We start from the raw sequence: 22,709 nt of genomic DNA, 5'->3' as shown, positions 1-22,709 counted from the left end.
ATGCAGACTTCACAGGCTAACCTGGGTGTTACGAACATGTATTAAGCCCCGTTTTCCCAGAGCAAGGCTCAAATTGATATCGCAGTGAACTTGATACCAGGTTTTTAACCAAAATGACCCAGTATTGAATTCGGCCTTGATATAATTGGGACAAAAGTTCCTGCAAAAGTTATTAAAGATTGGAAATAAATGACCTTTTAAAGTGTCACTAAGCTTTGTCTTCAATTTGAACTATTGACTTAGTTTTTGACCAAGTTAAATAAATAACGGGTAATATATGGGACTTCCAAAAGTAATAACAAGCTTTTTTATTAATTTAACCTTTTGACCTAGTTTTGACCCTACACAACCCACTTAAAACACTGGACAAGGTATCTTTGGGGCAAATGCTCTCGCCAATTATCATGAAGATTGGACAATACATGTGACTTCTAGAGCGTTAACAAGGTAAATGATAACAAATGACTATTGAGAAATGCACATTCATACTTTCCCGTGTATCATTTACAAGATACACATTATGTATGATTGCAATATAAATTACATCATCTTCGCATTAAAAAATAAAACAACATCTTGTGACCACAAAAAAACTTATGTGTAGATAGCAATATAGAATCTCAGTTCCTATTTTCACCACTATGTGAAGCCATTATGAACTCTATCAAAGCTCATGAGATTTCCTGTATTTTAATTACAACAGCATCCAATCTTCACATATAATGACATTTTCATAATAAAATGTTTTCAAATTGCATTTTGAGCATATTTTTTTTACCACAACATCAACAATTTATTTGCAAAGATATTCCAATCTTCCTATGTGCCGGTAATGTTTGAATTGAAATTATAATGAGACTTTGATTGACACAGAGTTCAGCCAATCAGACAGCTTGGACATGTCTTCTAATAAAATGCTTCAACTGCCAAGTGTGTTTTACTTAAACCTCAATCTTAAAGTAAGCAGGTTTATGTTTCCAATAGCGCATCATAAATCCCTTTCTTTTAAATTCTCTCTTCACAGAGAGAGTGTAATTCTTTCTTTTTGGCACTTAAAAAAGTGTATTCCCTTCTTTTTGTCTTGAAACAGGTTCTTTACACTGCATGTTGAGCTCATTCATTTAACACAATGCCATCAGCTTAAACATTCAATGGGTTAGATCTTACAATGTTCCTATACAATTGTCTATGTTAGCTTCTTTTATCCCAATTTGAAACACTTGCAAAGATCTTCCAATTTGTCTATGCAACTGTCCGTATCCACCATTTTTGTCCGAATTTAGACCTTAGTGTCTCCTCAAATCCATCTCCACGTTTCTCAGTCCCAGAACTTGATAACCCCATCCCAGCCGGCGGTCGCGACCTTGGAGGTCTCGTGTGGGTGCCATATCGCCTGGATACAGACGTCGTCATGGGCCTTGAACTTGCTGTACAGCTTCGTAGTCTTCCAGTCCCAGATGTATAGCTTGCCATCCGCATCACCCGAGATCAGGTACCTACAAGTAGAGTTTTTATGTGAAATTTTATGTAGTATAATTATAGATATTTCACAAACAATGTATATTATAGAGCTTGCCATCCGCATCACCTGAGATCAGGTCCCTCCGGAGTACAGATTAAATATTAAAATATTGTTTGAATATAGCTTGAGCTTTGTCACAAAAGCAACAATGTGCAATAACCCTGCACAGATTGGTTAGCAATGTTCAAGGGCTAATAACTCAAGAATGTGTGTAAACGATGTCTTTATAGTACATCAGTAGGTACTGTTTATCAACTTATTTTCATTTACACTTATCTGACATTTGAAAGAGACAAATACTGGAAAGTTAAATATATAAACGGGCTTAATTAAATTGTAACTTTATCTTTTTTATCTTTTATTTGTTTAGCATTCATATCCATGAAAAAGTTGCATAATATGTTCATGTACTCAATGTATATATTTCATAGACATTCTAACAAGTTCTCTTTAAATTCACAGATTCGTTTATATATAATGACAACCACACTTAAAATACCATTTTTATGACAACATTCAAGTGATTTTACTGGACTTGGGAGCAAGTCGGCTCAGGAAAATCATGAACAACACTTTCTGCTTTTATAGAATTTTTTGTTGAAAGGAATCCTTTATACAAAAATCCAGACAAGGCCAAAACTGTTTTCCCAGATTAGCCTTTGAAACTGCAGAGGCTGATTTGGAGCAATACTTTACGCACTTGCAATAAGCCCAGTTTCCTAGTGCCCTGCTCATATGCTTTGTATAAATGACATGCTCCCTAACAGTGTGTTTCATATATTCCTGCACATTGGGTCAGTGTCAAGTCCATGTTTGGGAGCAATATTTGAAGATTTACTTTGTTAATTTTACGACACCTGGTAACATGTATTTAGGCAAACCGAAAAATCTTTAAAGTGAGCTTGTAACTGAGATATCATAAGTAAAAAAGAATACATTATATCAAGCTTCAATAAATAATTTCTTATAGTGTGAGTAAGTGCTGATTTTAAACACTCCACCTGGAGCACTTACGTCATTTCTGGAGAGAAGTCCATACCACAGGCATACCCAGCCACCTGAAGGCAGAAAAAATACAAGAGCTGTCAGAGAACAGCGCGCTCGACTATTCGAGTGCTTGACAGTATAACGTAAGCCATGATGGGGAGATTGTTCATATTCAATAATTTATTAGACGATCTTTTAAAAATAAAAAAATATAAAACAAATTATTTTTTTTTGGGGGGGGGGGTTGAAAGGGGGGTATAATGTGGAGTGTGGTCATTTATTAGATGATCTTTCAAAAATAAAAAAATAAAAAAATAAAAATTGGGGGGGGGGGGGGGGGGGTGGGGGGGGGGGGCAGGGATTCTGGGTTGGGGCGTGGGGTATTGTTTGGGTGGAATCCATAGTGGTATTCAGGTTAAGTGTTGATTTGTCAAAGTATTAATAAAATCTGATCATAAATAAAGAAGTTATGGCAATTTAAGCAAAATGTTCAATTATCTAAGTATAAAAGGGGCCATAATTCTGTCAAAATGCTTGATACAGTTGTCTGCTCTTGTTTATAGGTTTGGGTCATGTGGGTAAACAAGTATGCAAAATATGAAAGCAATATGTCAAGGGACATAGGAAATATTTGGGGTAGTACGCAAACTTTAACATAGTTTTATCAATAATATGCATATTCTAAGTATAAAAGGGGCAATAATTATGTCAAAATGCTTGATACAGTGATCTGCTCTTGTTTATAGGTTGGGGTCATGTTGGTAAACATGTATGCAAAATATAAAAGCAATATGTCAAAGGACATAGGAAATATTTGGGGTAGTACGCAAACTTTAACATAGATTTATCAATAATATGCATATTCTAAGTATAAAAGGGGCAATAATTCTGTCAAAATGCTTGATACAGTTGCGTGCTCTTGTGTATAGGTTGGGGTCATGATGGTAAACAAGTATGCAAAATATGAAGGCAATATGTCAAGGGACATTGAAAATATTTGGGGTAGTACGCAAACTTTAACATTTGCACCGTACGCCAACGGGAACGGATACGGATACGGGAACGGCAACGCCGACACCGACGCCGAGGTGAGTAGGATAGCTCCACTATATATCTTTCATATATAATAGTCGAGCTAATAAATAGAGCCTCGCTCTGAGAAAACGGAGTTTAATGCATGTTTGTAAAGTGTCGTCCCAGATTTGCCTATGCAGTCCGCAAAGGCTTATCAGGGAAGACACTTTTGGCCTAAAAAAGATTTTTTGCTAAGAGACTTTCCACCTAAACCTTTTTTTTTTTGCTATTAAAGAGACATCCTTTAAACAAAAAATTCCATAAAAGCGGAAAGTGTCGTCCCTGATTAGCCGCCTAATCTGAGACGACACTTTACGCACATGAATTAAGCCATGTTTTCCCAACGCGAGGTTAAAATATATGCAGTTTTATATTGTTAACGTTAACTGAAATAGGTTTGTTAAATTAAGTTACTATGTTCTAGGGGAAACAACTACATAATGTGAAAACAAATATGAGGATTAATCAATATGAGTCGCACTCTGAAAAAAAATGGGCTTGATGCATGAGCATTAAGTATTGTCCCACATAAGCATGTACTGGTGAACAGTCTGAAGGCACAGGCTAATCAGGGATGACACTTTCTGTATCCCTTCTGAATGAAAATGCAGTCTAGAAGGAAAGTGCTGTCCCAGATCAGCCGGTGGGAAAGCACAGGCTAATCTGTAAAGACACTCTATACACATGCATTAAGCTCTGTTCTCCCACAGACTGGCTCAAGTATTATCTAAGGCCATGCTATCTCATACCTCAATTGTTAATGGGTGAATAATTAGAAGCTGGAGACCACATAACAAGCTCTGAAAGCTGATTTGGTCATTTGCAAACGTTCAAAAATGGCAAAAGAGCGGGGGGAAAAACTTTATATGGCAGATTATATTTCTGACCAATAATCATATTTTATACATTTTGAATTTGTTCTATCAATATTATTAAAGATGGCTTAATTTTGCAATTTCGGGTTATTTTTGGCAGAAATGGACTGTTTTTTTTATTAATATTCCAACTTTAATTATCAAACTGATATTGAACAAAATTATCAAACTTAAGTCGAATAAAATTATCAATTTTACCTCGATATAAATTATCAATGTTATATTAAACTAAGTTATCAATGTTATATTAAACTCACTTTATTGGGACCTTCAACTCACTTAACCTTACCTAGAACTCAGTTTATCACCTGTAACCTAGCCAGAAAAATCTCCGACTACCATGGGGATCAAACCCGGGACATCCAAATCAGGCAGACACTCTACCGCGTCGCTATAAAAGCTAGCTCATATGGCAAGGCAGTATAAGTTATTTTTATACCGAAACCCTGCAACACACACACCCTCCAATTGAGAAATTCTTCAACGAATTTCCCCATACCACAACATCTGAGGGTCGTCTGACACACACCGTGGGTTATTACGTTGGGCGCCAATGTTACCCAGCCAGTAATATTCCCATACCCCATTGGGGATTGAACCCGGGACCTCCTGGTTCAAAATCAGGCAGACAATGTTCCCCGTTGGGCGCCAATGTAACCCAGCCAGAAAAATCCCCGACCACCATGGGGATCGAACCCGGGACCTCCCGGGACCAAATCAGGTAGACACTCTTCTGCGTTGCTATAAAAGCTAGCTCATATAGAAGGCAGTATAAGTACTCTTTATACCGAAACCTGCTACATCACCTACCATATGTCCTGTGAATGTCTTTTTTCTCATGTACTTGAATCTGTTGAGGACGTTGAACACGCAGATCTTGTTGTCCATGGACTGACATGCCAACCATTTACCTGAAACATAAAAGGTTAAGATATGTGTTTACAGTCTGATATTGATGACTTCACCTGACTTCCAGATTTAACCCCCCTCCCCCATCCCCCCTCTGCCCACATTGGCTTGCCTCCCTAAAAGGTACTGATCTATTCACATGAGTTGACAGAACTTGGGAAAAGATGCTAGCTAGGAAAAGATCTACAACAAAATGGCACAATGCTGCACCCTTATCCTCTTTGATTCCACCGAACTGCCCCTTTTACTGGTCCACACACAAAAGTGTGAAAATCGTTTACATACAATATATATTCTGACAATATTCAACGAGGTATTAACAGACTATGCTTAAAAAATTTCATTTGAAATGTATACCCAACCAACCCTTATCCCTCTACTTTTTGTTTATAGGAAGTTTCTTCTTAATGAAAATCCGGTTCAGATGGATTAGACAGATCCAGTTTAGATTAGAAGTGTCCACTGATTAGCCTGTGTGGACTTCACAGGCTTATCTGGAACAACACTTTAAGCACATACGTTAAGCCAAGTGTGTGTATGGAAATGTCAGTACTTACCATTTGGTGAGAGCACAGTAGCTGGCATAGAGTGCATGGAGGGATCAGCTATGTACTTGAAATCCACTGGAATATCCCTGAAAATGACAATCAGATTTTAACATCATCATCATCAAATGACATCATCATCATCTCCACCAATCACCACAACCACTGCCGCTTTTACCACAATCACCATTATCATTATCACATCAATATCATCAGCAGCAGAAGCAACAACAGCAGCCAGGAATTAGAGCTTAGGTAATATTATAAAGAAATATTTGCATGGTTTCTACTTTTGTTGGGACTTAAGGAAAATTATTAGAAGAAAATACACTTGGCAAGCAGAAAGTTACTATGCTAAACAGTGTGATTGTCAAATATATGCAACAACAAACCAATAATCATATTTCTATACCAAAATGACTTCACTCAATTTCAGAAAATTTTACAAATATAATGGTCATAGGAGCATTTTTATGTCATATTTAATACTGATAAATATGATATTTACAACATTAATGAAATAGCTGAAAAACAATGTACAAGAGACGCATCTTTAGCTTATGTTACAACTCAATAATTTATCAGTGTTTAGCCTCTATATGAGCCTCAATCTGGGAAAAAGGGGCTAAATGCATGTGCACAATGTATCATCCAAGTCATGGATGACAGTTCAAACTTTTATGGAATATTTCGTTTAAAGGAAGTCTCTCCATTAAGAAAATACAGTGAACGTGGAAAGTGTCGTCCCTGATAAGCCTGTGCGGACTGCACAAGTTAATCTAGGACAACACTTATCACACACGCACTTAGCCAAGTTTTCGGAGTGCATGGCTCGAATACATCATTAAACTGCTTTTATGTCTACACCGTCTGAGAATTTAACATTTCACCAAAAGTGTGAGAGTGAAAAATTACCATTCCCAGACACGTAGACTTTTGTCGTCTGAAGTTGAAACAAATCGTCTGTTCTGGTCGACAAATGTGATTGTGTTGACTGCCCCCAGATGTCTGTCGTATTCCTGTACAATCTCACCGGACCGAATATCCCACTGAAAAAAATTATTAGCAATTCTAAATGGGCAACTCTAAATGGGTAGGGACATAAATTATGAACAATTAAGTGAAAACTGACATATCTAATTAATCAGTTACACCCATATAAAATTACAACATATATCATGTATCTATCATGTAAAAAAAAAGCATAAAATTAATATATAATTTCTTTATGAATTATGCAGAATAAAAATAAAACATAAAATTAATAATTTGAAAACTATCTTTAAGTATCTAACTTTTTTATGAATGCAGAATAAAAATAAAACTTAAATTTTAAAAATCTTAAAAACTAGTATCGAAACGATGACTTTGAATTATGAGCAGGAAAGTTAATGCTGCAGTTAATTAATTCCTTAACAAAACAAGAAGTGAACTGGAGCTTATCACAGTTGTGTTGAAGAACCCCCTCCCCCCACTGATGAAGCATGTTTTATATGATGTATAACATAGAAAAAGTGAAATCACATGTCCACAACTTAATATCATGACAAACAATGCATGAAAGTTTGAATGTTTTAAGTTGACAAGTTTGTATTAATCATGTTTACAAAATAAACTCTGTGTTGAAAAACTTCTATCAACAAACCAAAAAGGTTGAAGGGACTTATTACCATTTCCTTCTTTGAAAGCTACTTTCATTCCAAGAACCTTAGCTACGTACACAGATTATTTTCTTGTCCGATGTGCCTGCTACAAACAAATGCTGCTTGTCTTCCTCAGGATGATATTTCACGCAGTATGCCACCTTCTTGCTTGTGAACCGACCCTTGCATTCACCTGACACAAAATGTACGGTTAGAAACTGGCCGTTGCCCACCCTTCCTCTTTTAGTACTCAAAGTACAGGGGAGTTTTCTCAAACGGTTAGAAACAACTGGTTGCTCAACACTTGCTCTTTCAAAATTCATTTAGCCTCGTACTGGGAAAAGTGGGCTAAACACATATGCTTAAATTGTCATTCAAGATTAGACTGTGCAGTCTACACAGGCTAATCAGGTATACGACTTTCTGAAAAGACTGGATATAAATTTAGAAGAGACTTTCTTTAAACTAATAATTTCATAAAAACAGAAAGTGACGTCCATTTTATGCACATGCTTTAGCCCAATTGTCCAATAACAATGTACAGGGTATATATGAGTTATCTCATAAATACTTGAAGCCAATCACACCTTTTGGGGGTAAAGTGCTAGTCATCCCCCTGATAATTTCCATCCCAAATTTGATAATAGGTTAGTATTCTAACATAAAAGGTTTATATTAGATGTCTGTGTATATTCTTCTCTAACACATACATCTATCATTGTATATTCTTAACCTGATTACAACACTTATTCCTACATTCAAACAACTTAGTTGATAATTAACAAGTATACTACAGTTTGTTTTCACTATTATTAACTTGAGCATCGCTCTGAGAACTAGTGACTTGAAAATTAATAGGGGTCATCTGCCAGTCATGATCAATGTACCTTTGAAGTTTCATGATCCTAGGCCTAAGCATTCTTGAGTTATCATCAGGAAATCATTTTACTGTTTCGAGTCACAGTGACCTTGACCTTTGACCTAGTGACCTGAAAATTAATAGGAGTCATCTGCCAGTCATGATCAATGTACCTTTGAAGTTTCATGATCCTAGGCCTAAGCATTCTTGAGTTATCATTAGGAAATCATGTTACTGTTTCGAGTCACTGTGACCTTGACCTTTGACCTAGTGACCTGAAAATTAATAGGAGTCATCTGCCAGTCATGATCAATGTACCTATGAAGTTTCATGATCCTAGGCCTAAGCATTCTTGAGTTATCATCAGGAAATCATTTTACTGTTTCGAGTCACTGTGACCTTGGCCTTTGACCTAGTGACCTGAAAATTAATAGGGGTCATCTGCCAGTCATGATCAATGTACCTATGAAGTTTCATGATCCTAGGCCTAAGCATTCTTGAGTTACCATCAGGAAATCATTTTACTGTTTCGAGTCACTGTGACCTTGACCTTTGACCTAGTGACCTGAAAATTAATAGGAGTCATCTGCCAGTCATGATCAATGTACCTTTGAAGTTTCATGATCCTAGGCCTAAGCATTCTTGAGTTATCATCAGGAAATCATTTTACTGTTTTGAGTCACTGTGACCTTGACCTTTGACCTAGTGACCTGAAAATTAATAGGAGTCATCTTCCAGTCATGATCAATGTACCTATGAAGTTTCATGATCCTAGGCCTAAGCATTCTTGAGTTATCATCAGGAAATCATTTAACTGTTTCGAGTCACTGTGACCTTGACCTTTGACCTAGTGACCTGAAAATTAATAGGAGTCATCTGCCAGTCATGATCAATGTACCTATGAAGTTTCATGATCCTAAGCCTAAGCATTCTTGAGTTATCATCCGGAAACCATTTTACTATTTCAAGTCACTGTGACCTTGACCTTTGACCTAGTGACCTGAAAATCAATAGGGGTCATCTGCCAGTCATGATCAATGTTCCTATGAAGTTTCATGATCCTAGGCATAAGCATTCTTGAGTTATCATCCGGAAACCATTTTACTGTTTTGAGTCACTGTGACCTTGACCTTTGACCTAGTGACCTGAAAATCAATAGGGGTCATCTGCCAGTAATGATCGATGTACCTATGAAGTTTCATGATCCTAGGCCTAAGCATTCTTGAGTTATCATCCCGAAACCATTTTACTATTTCGAGTCACTGTGACCTTGAACTTTGACCTAGTAACCTGAAAATCAATAGAGGTCATCTGCCAGTCATGATCAATGTACCTATGAAGTTTCATGATTCTAGGCCTAAGCGTTCTTGAGTTATCATCCGGAAACCATCTGGTGGACGGACCGACGGACGGACTGACCGACATGTGCAAAACAATATACCCCCTCTTCTTCGAAGGGAGGCATAAAAAAGGGGCTTTACACATGTGCATAAGGTTCTCCCCGATGAGCGTGTGCAGAATGCACAGGCTAATCAGAGATGGCACTTTTAGCTTTTAAGGAATTTTATGTTTAAAGGAAGTATCTTCTTAGCGAAATCCAGTCTAGGCCGAAAGTCATCCCTGATTAGCCTGTTTGGAATGCACAAGCTAAACAGGGATGACACTTTACGCACATGCATTAAGCCCTGTTTTCCCAGAGCAAGGGTCATTAGTGATAAAGCATATTTATTGAGGCTTGAGTTGTCTCCTTTACACAGATTAAAAGTTCATTCACAATTCCAGAGTACTATATACTCATGTTAACTTCTTTAATATTAGTGAATACATTTTTTATCACATGCACATTTTCAGTGTGATACAACCATTACAAATTTTAGGTAAATTCCACTATGTGTACGATATCATTTGAGGATTTTAAAGCTAATATTTATTTTTTTTCACTGAATTTATGATGGAACTTTGGTGACGCTTTCAACATGAGAAACTTTTAAGATTATGGGATTATTTTTTGGTAACATTTGATCAGCTTTTTTGTTAAAACGTATCTGATTAAAAGCATCTAACACTTTGTTATTTCATACTACCGAAAAACTATCGAAACGACCACCCTGTCATTACAACTAATTCACTACGATGACCATCATTTTTCAGTCCAGAATTGTTCTTTCTATATTTCAATGGTCATTACACTCACTGATGCGACCAACCCGCTAACGGCTATTATGACCACTTAAATGCTCCAAATTGACATCTGCCAAAGTATTAGTAACATTGATATTATACATGGTTGCATGCAATACATGGTAGAGTACGGTATGTCACCTGTTTCTGTGTCCCAGAGTTTGCAGTATCGGTCATAGGCACAGCTAAGGAACTCTGTGCCACTGTTGTTGAACGTGATGTCCCTCACTGCCTGCTTGTGACCGATGTAGGAGCGAATGCACCGCCTGTCGTTGTACACCTCCCAGATCTGATGGGAAATCAGCAACATTGATTGATCCCCCTTCTTACAAAAACTGAGCAAAATGCTTGTGCGTAAAGTATTGTCCCAGATTAGCCTGTGCAGTCTGCACAAGCCAATCAGGGACGACATGTTACCCTTCTATGGAATTTTTGGTTTAAAAGAAGTATACATGTATTCAAAAAAATCCAGTTTAGACAGAAAGTATCGTCCATGATTAGCCTGGGAGGACACTTTACACACATGCATTAAGCCTCTTTCTTCCAGAGCAGAGGCTGAATGTTTGAAACAAATGAGTTTATTAAGCACATCAAGTCAATATGCCTTGGTAAATGGTTCAGAATTGTGTGCCAAGAAAAAAATGACTTATCTGTATTCAATACTTACCTCGTCTTTTATTTATCCCTTTATTTTCACATTTGTCTTTCTTTTATATGAAAATAATTATGTCACTATAATTCCCCTTTTGGGTTTTAAACAATTGGTAATATGGCTAAGTTTGTACCCTTAAATTGGCAGCAGTGAAATTTATGCTCAGTTGAGATATTTATGGATGCTGTGGCAAAATACTTGCTTAAGCAAACCTCTAGTAGAACTATTGTATGCTTTTATATATGGTAGCAAAATTTAAATAATCATAATAAATAGACAAATATGTTACAAAATATAAGCATCTGAAAGTTGAAAATCATGTTACAGTTTTAATCCCATAATCATGCCTGTATTGATGAAAACAACCCCATAATTTATGCAGGTATATCTTCACTATAAATTTACAATTCAGCGTGACACAATTTACACCAAAGTCTTATCTGAGTAACCTTAAAATATTTGCTTGTCATTTATTTGTGTGCTTTTATTTGGACCACTGATAACATAGTTGTATAATTTGATTTTTTAAGTGAAAACAAACATGTCAACGTTTGTATCTAAGTCAGAAAGAGTTAACTACAAAAATTGCATAGATGATACTCCTACCTTTATTTTCGAGTCCATGCTAGCGGACAACAACAGGTGGGCAGACTTGGGGAACCAGCGTATCTGTGCCACGCCCTTGGTGTGCCCCGCCCAAGTGTGGATGAGCTTCTTGGGTATGAAGCACTTCTCGGGTGGGAACTCTGACTTGAGATTCACCCCCGTGTCCTGTGGCACGTGCAGAAAGGACCGGCCCTGGTAGTCGTATGCATCCTTGACTGAAAATGTGACATTAATGAGCCTTGCTGTAGGTAACAAGGATAAATGCGTGTGCGTAAAGTGTCAGCCCAGATTAGCCTGTGCAGTCCACTCTGGCTAATCAGGGACAAACCTTTTCGCTTGAATTGTATTTTTCGATTAAAGGAAGTTTCTTCTTAAAAATCTAGTTAAGGCGGAAAGTTTTATTCCTGATTAGCCTGTGTGGACTGCACAGGCTAATATCGGATGACACTTTAAGCACATACATTATACCCCATTTTCACAGCGCAAGTCTCAAATAATTGTATACAAGAGAACCATTATTGACCTTAGCTGCTCATCAGAATTTAAGTGGTACACATTTGTTGAAAATTTGACCTCATGAGTTTTTATCTTCATGTGAAAAGATTGTTCAGATTGTTTAGACATGGTTAAATCAAATATTGAGACTATAAACAACAATAAAAACCTAAATAGTAGTTATTTCGTAGTTTTTAAAAGGGATCTGTTAACAATTGTTTGTAATTTTTAGGACACATGTACCGGTAAGTTAAAATTTGTATTCTTTTCAACAGACAATTAAGTACTGATCCTGATGATCCAGGTTTTTTTAATTAAGGCAGAATATAATTTTGTTCAATCATGAGTACTTAATTTTCTATGAACAGTTCTTTAAAATTTAGCCTTACACTACAATGAAATGTAAATTGTGGTTAAATTCATTGTTTGTGAGTTAAATTATTGAAAGAATTTTCTGAACGTAAAAACAGAAATATCTTGACTAAGACATATTCAAAATGCTTTGGATATTTAAACTAGAACATTGTTAAAATTATGAAAAACAATAAGTAAAACACTACAATACATATTATTCATCTATTGTATTAAGTTTAATGGAAAAAGGTTGCCACACAAAATACAAGAGCTGTCAGAGGACAGCGCGCTCGACTATTCGAGTGCTTGACAGTATAACGTAAGCCATCATGGGGAAATTGTTCAAATTAGTCAATAAGGTCAAGGTAATAATTAAGGTATATTTTCTACAATCTATTGAACATTTGTAAAGACATAAAACAAACAAATAAGATTTTATTTCAAGTTTGATAGTAATAGCTTGGGTGGGAAGTTTGGACGGTCCTTCAAAAATAAAGTAAATAAATATTTGGTTGATTGTTTTTAACCATGTTTCAAAGAAAACAAGATGCGTTTGTGAAACACAATGTCCCCCTATATGACGTTTGACTTTGAAGGATGACCTTGAACTTGTGAAGGATGACCTTCACCTTGACCTTTCACCACTCAAAATGTGCAGCTCCATGAGATACACATGCATGCCAAATATCAAGTTGCTATATTCAATATTGCAAAAGTATTCAAAAAATAAGCGATTTGGGCCACATATATTTGACCTCTGACCTTGAAGGATGACCTTGACCTTGACATTTCACCACTCAAAATGTGCAGCTCCATGAGATGCATGTGCATGCCAAATATCAAGTTGCTATCTTCAATATTGCAAAAGTATTCATAAAATAAGCGATTTGGGCCACATATATTTGACCTCTGACCTTGAAGGATGACCTTGACCTTCACCTTTCACCACTCAAAATGTGCAGCTCCATGAGATACACATGCATGCCAAATATCAAGTTGCTATCTTCAATATTGCAAAAGTAATCATAAAATGAGCGATTTTGGCCATATATATTTGACCTCTGACCTTGAAGGATGACCTTGACCTTGACCTTTCACCACTCAAAATGTGCAGCTTCATAAGATACACATGCATGCCAAATATGAAGTTGCTATCTTCAATATAGCAAAAGTTATTGCAAAATGTTAAAGTTGGCGCAAACAGACAGACCAACAGACCAACAGACAGACCAACAGACCAACAGACAGACCAACAGACAGGGCAAAAACAATATGTCCCCCACTACTATAGTTGGGGACATAAAAATATTCTTTTTGGGTTGGGTAGGGGGGGGGGGGGCTGAGAGTATAATGTGGGGTGTGGTCATTTATTAGACAATCTTTCAAAATTAAAAAAAGGAAAAAAATAATATCTATTTTTTCTTTTTTTTTGGGGGGGGGGGGGGCAGGGATTCTGGGTTGGGGCGTGGGGTATTGTTTGGGTAGAATCCATTGTGGTATTCCGGTGTTGTTTTGTCAAAGTATCAATAAAATCTGATCATAAATAAAGAAGTTATGGCAATTTAACTAAAATTTATTCTCTTGACCTTGAGTCAAGGTCATTCAAAGGTCAAGGTCAAATTGAACTTGCCAGATACAGTACCCTCATGATAGTAAGAAAATATTTGAAGTTTGAAAGCAATAGCTTTGATACTTTAGAAGTCAAGTGGATCTAAACACAAAATTTAATAAAAATATTCAGTTACTAAGACAAAAAAGGGCCATAATTCTTACAAAATGCTTGATACAGTTGTCTGCTCTTGTTTATAGATTGGGGTCATGTTGGTAAAGATGTTTGCAAAATATGAAAGCAATATGTCAAGGGACATTGATAATATTTGAGGTGGTACGCAAACTTTATCATAGATTTATCAATAATATGCATATTCTAAGTGAAAAAAGGGCCATAATTCTTACAAAATGCTTGATAAAGGGCCATAATTCTTACAAAATGCTTGATAACGTTGTCTGCTCTTGTTTGTAGGTTGGGGTCATGTTGGTAAAGAAGTATGCAAAATATTAAAGCAATATGTCAAAAAACATAGGAAATATTTGGGTTGATACGCAAACTTTAACATTTGCACGCGCACGCGGGTGCCGGGGTGAGTAGGATAGCTCCACTATATATATTTCATATATCTCTAGTCGAGCTAATAAGCATTCACTACCAAAAAAAAAAATGCTTCGTAAAAAAATACACATTCAGTGGAGTATAGCCAATACATACCATGCAGTGTGGTTTTCTCCTCAGCTGGTTTATCGTCTGTCTGTTTCCCAGTCTTAGCCCGCTTGGCTAGGATCTCATCCAACTCCGCTTTTTCTTCCTGCAAGGGACAAAAATATTTCAAGACTGCATTAGTACTGCAGGACAAGTGCCTTGTAAACAATTTTCACTTGTCCTGCAAACACATACACTTGTCCTTCACATTTGTGTGAAATCGAGATTGCAAGATGTGATATGACTTATACAGTTTCCTATATCACTGCTAAAATGTTCTAACTAAAACTCAGATTATTCAAGCTAGCCGATCACAATATGTCATATTCATCTCATGGTTCACTGTCATATTGCATGCGCAGAGTTTACACCGATAAACCACTATTTTCTCCATAAACAGTCTCGCTTTACAACGCGCACCTGTTGTATGAAATTTACAATGACAACTTCCAGTTAAGTTCAGTTCTACTTTTGGCATTAATATGCTTTTAGAAAATTGTAAATAAAGTGTTTTTACTTAACTCTCATTTACTTTTTCATGCACATTGGAGTTTGGATAGTTCAAAAAGGATTTACATAATTTACCATGTTTGAAATATAGGTAATCAAAAGTGTTTACTAGGATACTGATATGAAAATATAGTAATTTAAAAGGTAAGAGTGGTCAAAATACAAAGACACAATTTGGATACAGTAATGAGTATTGTAGTACACAAAATATTGTTTTCCAAACCTCACCCACCTCATTTGGTTTCATCACAGTTTGTTCGTCCACAAATTTCCCCCAGGGCCCTATGAATCCCTCTATGTCCGATGGGTTGTCATTAAGATGTCTCTTGCGTTTATCTTCAGGTCTCTTCTTTGCCTTCTCAAACGCAGTTAAACCTGAATATCAAGTATACAATAGAACCACACTCTGGAAAAACGGGACATAATGCATGTGCGTAAAATTTCGTTTCAGTTTAGTTTGCACAGGCTAATCAGGGACGACACTTTCCACTTTTATAGAACATTTTGTTTAAAGGAGGTCTCTTTTACACAAAAGTTAAGGCTTGGAAGACAGCACAGGCTAATTTTGGATGACTTTTCATCTACATGCATGAAACCCTGTTGTCTCGGAACAAGGATAAATTATACAGTAAAAAGTCTGTAATGTCATATTTCATTATTATATTTTATTATGTTTCTTAGTTTTCAACTATTGTGTGACCAGGCGTGCAGCTGGTCAGCAAAGACTACTATGCAAGCTTGATAAGTATTGAAGTGATATTAAGTTATAATTGATCGCAAACTACATACAACATAGCACTTGTGACCGAGATTTATGTTGAAAATGACACATATGCTAAGCATGTATTAGGCATCATGTGACGTCTATAAAATGAGCTGGGATAGGCATTGTGCAGTTCTAATGTGAAGAGCTTTAATGCTCCATCCATTGGTTCAAACAATATATAATAACAAACATTTCTAACTCCTTTTTTTGTACATTTAAAAATAGTTATGGAAACAAACATTTTAAGTTTATGAACTTTAATGTCAAGCATATGCCAATAAAAATAATTCTTTCAAAATATAAACTTCGCTGAAAATCTGTCCAAAAATGTGTCAAACAAAGTAATTTTTACAACCCACAAAAAGGAAATTTTAATAGCAAAATGTTTCCACATGTGTTCAAAATGCTTCTAGTAAGTTACATCAATATATCTACCTTTATTATCTTCCAGTGCTTTTGAATCTCCCAATATTTTTGGTTCAGTTGTCTGTGTGTCAACAGATGGGTCTATTGCATAACCTGTAAAACAATCATCAAGTATTCAAACACAGACAGTTAGATATTAGTTTTAATCGAAACTTTTTTAAATGTATAAACATGTATGTTGAAAGAAGAAGGCAGCGGCCTTTGAAATGAAATAATGCTTCTAAAAAATGTCTTGTTATAGTTATTACTCAACCAACCCAAAATTTAAGTTTTAATTATCAAACCTGTCCCATTATTTTTGTTGTTATAATTATGGGGAAAGCTTTTTTCAGTTCTTTTCCTTTTGGTTTATAAGTTAGGCCATATCACAGGTGGTTAGAGTGTGGCTATGATATTAATTAGTAAAAAACATCATTTTTAATGAAAAATAATCAAATTATAATGAAAAATCAACTTTTCTTAAAACAAAATTCACTATCAAATATATATAACAAGGTATTCAACTCAAAATGACCCGAAAACAGGGCGCAATGCTTTGAATAGCCATAACTTCAGCAATTGGGCAGCGATTTCCACGGACTTGATCTTATTAAATGCAGAAATTAATTTATTTTTTGGAAATGTACATATCTTGCAATATTTTTACAAATGCTGAGTCAAATTTTAAGAAATATTACGAATACACGAAACACAACTTGCGTCCACGTAACCGTCATCGATCTGACCTGATCCAAGACTGAAATCTTCTCTAGACTCTAAGATGATCGTTTTTTAATCAGAAAATCAGGACCAGGCCTGGAAAGTACTAGACCTGATCTACAGTTTTGGCCTAAAAGAATCTTGGATGGATGTCGTACGTAATTTTATTGAGTTGTCAGACACTAATATTAACACAACAACTGACTACAAATCCATCTGTTTCTAGTAAATCACATTTCTAATCACTTTATAATAATATCTAAGGAAATGTCTGTGCTATATTTTATATTGAATGCTAAATTGATCGTTCATGAATTTTTCAACCCACCTAATAAAATGTTCCTACCTTCGTACAACTAGCAACCCTCAGGGTAATGGCAAATTTTATCCCATTATCCCATAAAGTCATTAAAGTGTAACAAACATTTAAATCCAATTAAATTATCAAGCTGATATATCAGAACACTTTCAAAGTTTTAGTATATTTCAACCCTGTTCTGGAAAAATAGGCTAAATTCATGTGCATAGAGTCATCCCAAATTAGCCTGTGCAGTCTGCACAGGCTAATGAGGGACGACACTTTCCGCATTAACTGGATTATCGCTAAGATGAAACTTTGTTTAAGCCAGAAATACAAGAAGAAAGTGTTGTCCCAGATTAGCCTGTGCTGACAGGCAAATCTGGGATAAAACTTTTGGCACATGCATTGAGCCCAGGATTCCCAAAGAGAGCCTCATTTAAATTTTAATATGCAGCTGTAAACTATGTATCGTAATGGGCCGGTTTCTGCCTACCATAGCTATGGAAGGTACGTCGCTGGTTCTCGAAGGTGAAGTCACTGACATGTGCCTCCTCCATGTATCCTGCTGTCGTGTTACGAATGGCCGCTGCCTGCTGGGTCGTAAACGGATTGCTCGGACCAATCTGCAATTGAACATCAAAGATACTGGCACTTGAAACAGCTTATAATCAAAGGTAACAATTCTCAAATATTCCAACTGTCAATAAGTTCGTTGTTTGCACACATATAAAATAGTCTCCTAGAGACGGCATAAGATTTTTTATTTTTTTATATTATGTATACGCATCCAATGATTTTTGAAGGAATATATAATGTGATATGATTTTGAAAAGAGGCGACTGTTATTGCGATTTGATTGTGATGTGTGATGTGATTTAGGGTAACATATTGCAATGTAACGTAATATAATACGGTTACCATTCCTATAGTGTAATAAGGAAATATTATAATAATATTAACAGGTTGCATATAAGTGTAATATTGATTGAAAAGTCATTACTTATGATAGACCCATGATATGCTTGGAAAATATCAGAGTCAACTACACATTTCTCACAGTATTCAATAGTTCAGTCACACAAAAAAAGAACATAAAAATATCACAGAACAAGAGATGTGTTTGCCAGAAACACAATGCCTCCTATTGCGCCGCTTTGAAATAAAACTTCAATATTTCATTTTGCAGGTTTAGAACTTATCTCCCTTTTAAAGCTTATTACATGTACTTCTCTTGGATTGTATTTTTTTACTTTTGACCTTGAAGGATGACCTTGACCTTTCACTACTCAAAATGTGCAGCTCCATTAGATACACATGCATGCCAAATATCAAGTGACTATCTTCAATATTGCAAAAGTTATGGCCAATGTTAAAGTTTTCGGACGGACCGACGGACTGATGGACGGACGGACAGACAGTTCTAATGCTATATGCCACCCTAGGGGGGGCATAAAAAGACCAGCCTATCTGAGAAAGTTCTAAGTACCGGTGGTGCAAGTTGCAATAATCTAACTTTCACCTACTGACCAGTCAGGTTGCTGGTATGTATGTACATATAAAAGCTTAAAGCATTAAAAACAGAACTACCTGTGGTGCGTACAGCTCATCATATTTTGGGTTATATTTCACTTCCTTTGTTTTGGGGTCGATGTGCTTTAACCCTCCAGTTCCATCCTGTAACAAAGAATCAATATCATGTAAACAGTAATGTTATTAGAACTTGCCTTTACAATATCATATACTTTATTGGGATTTATTTATGAGCACTTTGACTGCGGATGTCAAAGAAAAACAGAAGTGGTCTGAAGTACAAGAAGATGATGTTTAGATCTGAGATCTTCTTCGGATACAGCACTTCTTCTAAATACACATGTAGAAAATTTAGTGCCAGGGCCTATTGGTTTAGGGGTGAAAAATGTACATAGGTGCTCAGTTGGGTTTTAGTTTAAAATTATTTACACTACAGTGTAAGTGTTTGCAAGTGGATAGGGGGGACAATGATAGCCACAAGGGTAACTTTAAGGGTTTTGAAAACTTCAACTGTGGGTGCCTCATGTATATGGCGATGTAGTGAATTCCATTGGATTACTGATCTTGGGTAGAATGAGAATTTATAAGTCTTTTGAGGTTTATACATGTCTAAAGCAATAGTTAGTGCTTATCTGGATCGGTGGTCCACAGGAACAAGGAGATTATCTAGAGTAGTAAGTGGTAAGTTGTAACTATATGGTGGATACTTTTATATAACATGATTAGACGGAATTTTGTTTGGCGTGTTTCAAGAGTGGGCCAATGAGGGATTTGTATCATGTTAGTTATTGAGTTGCAATAATTCAACCCTCAGCTATATAAACCAAACCCAAAGGGTTGCTGAAAGTTGCCATGTGCAGTATTTTTTTTAAAGGTGCAAATTTTATACAAACACAAGGGCTAAGGAACACTGAAAATGCAAACACTTATCAATGTGTACCTGTCTAAACCACGAACCCATTCAAATGGAACCATTAAATCACTAGATAATTGCTTTTGATTTACTTCATTTATTTTTGTACTCTCTATCCACCATAATAAAAAACTCTTGCAAAGGTGTAGAATTTAAGTTTCGCTATCATGATTTGTGATGTAGTGTAAGTCAATAATGATTCCGAACAGTTTACACTGTTCCAATTTTCAACATAAAAATGTCAACAAGAACAGTGTGTTGAAACATCATCCTGTTTTTTAGGGTGCATCCAAGGATAATGTCTGTAGGTAAATTTAATGTTGTTTTTTTTAAGTTTATTCATTGCTTTCCTCAATTTGTCACGAACAACGTCTGATAAGTTCTCTTCAGCTGAAGAGAACTGCGATTGTGTTTATGAAGGGGTGCATTTGGACTCCCAGAGCTGTCACAGCAAAATAAGCATAGGCCCTCGGAGTCTGAGCTTGTGTTCTGATATCTGTTTCTTAAGAATCTATGCATATCATAGTACTTTCTCCAGATGATTTATTTGCTTTTGTATGAGGGTCCCACTGGAGAAATATTCTAGTTTAGGCCTAACTATTGCTTTCTAAGCATGATCTTTAAGTTTAACTTTAAATGAGCTAATTTTAGCAACCACCTCACCTACCTATTTCAGGGGAGATAAGTTTTTTGTATATTCACGAAATCCGACCCCACTGTAGGTTGCCGAAATACGCGTCTATTACTCGTTGAAAACCTATTTTTAGCAAATAAAAAGTACGTGGATTTAATAAATCGATGAACAAACTTGAAGAATTTGACCAACATATTTCGCGATCGCGTTGATTTCTTTGCCGATTTTTTATGGTAAGTTTTCATTTTAAATTATTTATTTGTTATATTACGAATTCTACGTATTTAATGGTTTTATTTAGAAGAAATGTATACTTAACATAATAAAAAATTAAAATCTGAAATATTTTGCGCGTATATGTTATGTTTGTTATTTTATAATTACCTGGTAAAATACAACAAGGGAGGTAACTGTTACATTCTAAACAAACAACATCAACAACTTGGCTGTAACACTTGAGAAGTTTATTGGTTTGTTTAATAATATAATTATAATACTTACACCTGTGTATGTTTTTTTATTTGTTTGAACCCATTGAACTTGTTTTTGTGTAAACATTAAGGATAACAATCGAATATAACTGTTTTATTTTTGAAACAAAATTTGACGATTTTTACCAAACTTCATTCGTACCAAATTTCATTTATTTTACATTATTATTGAAAATAACATTGATACAGATAGTCGTACCTATTGATTGAAATTTTGTATATTTTATAGATTACACAGTCACTAATGAACTATGAGTGAAGACCTGTATGAGTATGATTCTGAAGGAACTGATGGCAGTGATGCAGTCATAGAGGTACAGACACTGGCAAGCAAGGGGAAAGCAAGGATTATTTGAGAAAATCGTTTTATAATTTTAATGGTTTAACAATTTGTGTAAGTGCTATGTTTGAAAAGCAATACAATTTATGTAATATATATTTTTGGAAGTTATAATTATTTTATATTCTTTAAAAGATATAAGATTATTAATTTAATTAATTGAGCAAATAAGATATTGATTTGACCATAACATTAATACATAAATATGGCATATTTTAGATGAAAGGAAATTATTTAACACATTGACTTGTTTGTGTTTGACATTAAACAATAACTTGTTTGTATATTAAATAAAATATCATACACATTTTCATACTGTTTAAAGTAACTATATACAACTAATAACTATAAATAAATACATATGTTTTAATACATTTATTACAATTTTATAATACTTTTTTTAAATAAAGATTTCAGAAACACAGCCACCTCTGGAGGAATGTGGTCAGGAAGTTGAATGGTCCCAGTCACCATTAGGATATTTTGTAAGTCATGGTGAAGGTAAACATGTTTAAAAGTATCAAGTGATTTTTAACAGGACTACATTTTTATGCCCCCGAAGGTGGGCATCTAGTGATTGCATTTCCGTCTGTAGGTCCATCTGTCTGTCATACTTTTTCAAATGTCTGTGCTTTTAGGTTATATTTTACATTGAATGTCAATGGAGGGAGTAGCAGATTGCAGATTGTAAGCCATCATCCAAGTTAAGTTATAAATGTAAGACTACATCAATGTTCACTTCATTTTCATCAACACACAGCAATAACATCAATATTGTGGTCTTATTGGAGCAATTAAGCACTGAAATGGATAAACATTTTTCACATTCACATGATATAAATGCCTTTTTCATTCTTTCTAACTATCATCAACAAATGTTAAACTAACAGTTCAATTTGTTAATTAATGCAAAATAAGGATATGGTTGTTTTTCAATGTCATTGTTTGCAAATACATGTATTTGGTAATCATATAGTATTGCTTATACATATTTCATTATTGTATTTAAATGAATGAATTAAAGGTATTGAATGTTTATTTCATTTTCAATATTTGTCATCATAATTAATGCAGCAGTACTGTGGGATAAAGTAAAACCATGTATTACAATGTATTTAATTTTTATCTCTATTTCAGGAT

The 22,709-nt window shown here is 35.3% G+C and overlaps 1 protein-coding gene across 1 annotated transcript in view; it reads right to left on the bottom strand.

The window, feature by feature from the left end:
• Positions 1 to 1,164: 1,164 nt before the first annotated feature.
• Positions 1,165 to 22,709, bottom strand: part of LOC127852171 (pre-mRNA-processing factor 17-like) — a 35,074-nt gene continuing 13,529 nt past the window's right edge. The window contains exons 2-14 of the mRNA XM_052386009.1: positions 19,249 to 19,335; positions 18,155 to 18,284; positions 16,671 to 16,754; positions 15,702 to 15,844; positions 14,969 to 15,065; positions 11,854 to 12,068; positions 10,737 to 10,884; positions 7,633 to 7,748; positions 6,828 to 6,961; positions 5,925 to 6,001; positions 5,269 to 5,369; positions 2,537 to 2,580; positions 1,165 to 1,496 (exon numbers count right to left, since the gene is read on the bottom strand). Of these exons, the coding sequence (XP_052241969.1) occupies positions 1,319 to 1,496; positions 2,537 to 2,580; positions 5,269 to 5,369; positions 5,925 to 6,001; positions 6,828 to 6,961; positions 7,633 to 7,748; positions 10,737 to 10,884; positions 11,854 to 12,068; positions 14,969 to 15,065; positions 15,702 to 15,844; positions 16,671 to 16,754; positions 18,155 to 18,284; positions 19,249 to 19,335 (1,554 nt within the window). The 3' untranslated portion in view covers positions 1,165 to 1,318. The remainder of the gene's footprint in view (positions 1,497 to 2,536; positions 2,581 to 5,268; positions 5,370 to 5,924; positions 6,002 to 6,827; positions 6,962 to 7,632; positions 7,749 to 10,736; positions 10,885 to 11,853; positions 12,069 to 14,968; positions 15,066 to 15,701; positions 15,845 to 16,670; positions 16,755 to 18,154; positions 18,285 to 19,248; positions 19,336 to 22,709) is intronic.

The sequence above is a fragment of the Dreissena polymorpha genome, chromosome 12 (assembly GCF_020536995.1).
Source record: "Dreissena polymorpha isolate Duluth1 chromosome 12, UMN_Dpol_1.0, whole genome shotgun sequence".
In the NCBI taxonomy this organism is placed as follows: domain Eukaryota; kingdom Metazoa; phylum Mollusca; class Bivalvia; order Myida; family Dreissenidae; genus Dreissena; species Dreissena polymorpha.
Note: the sequence above shows the minus strand (reverse complement) of the source record. Positions and strands in the feature narration are given on the sequence as shown.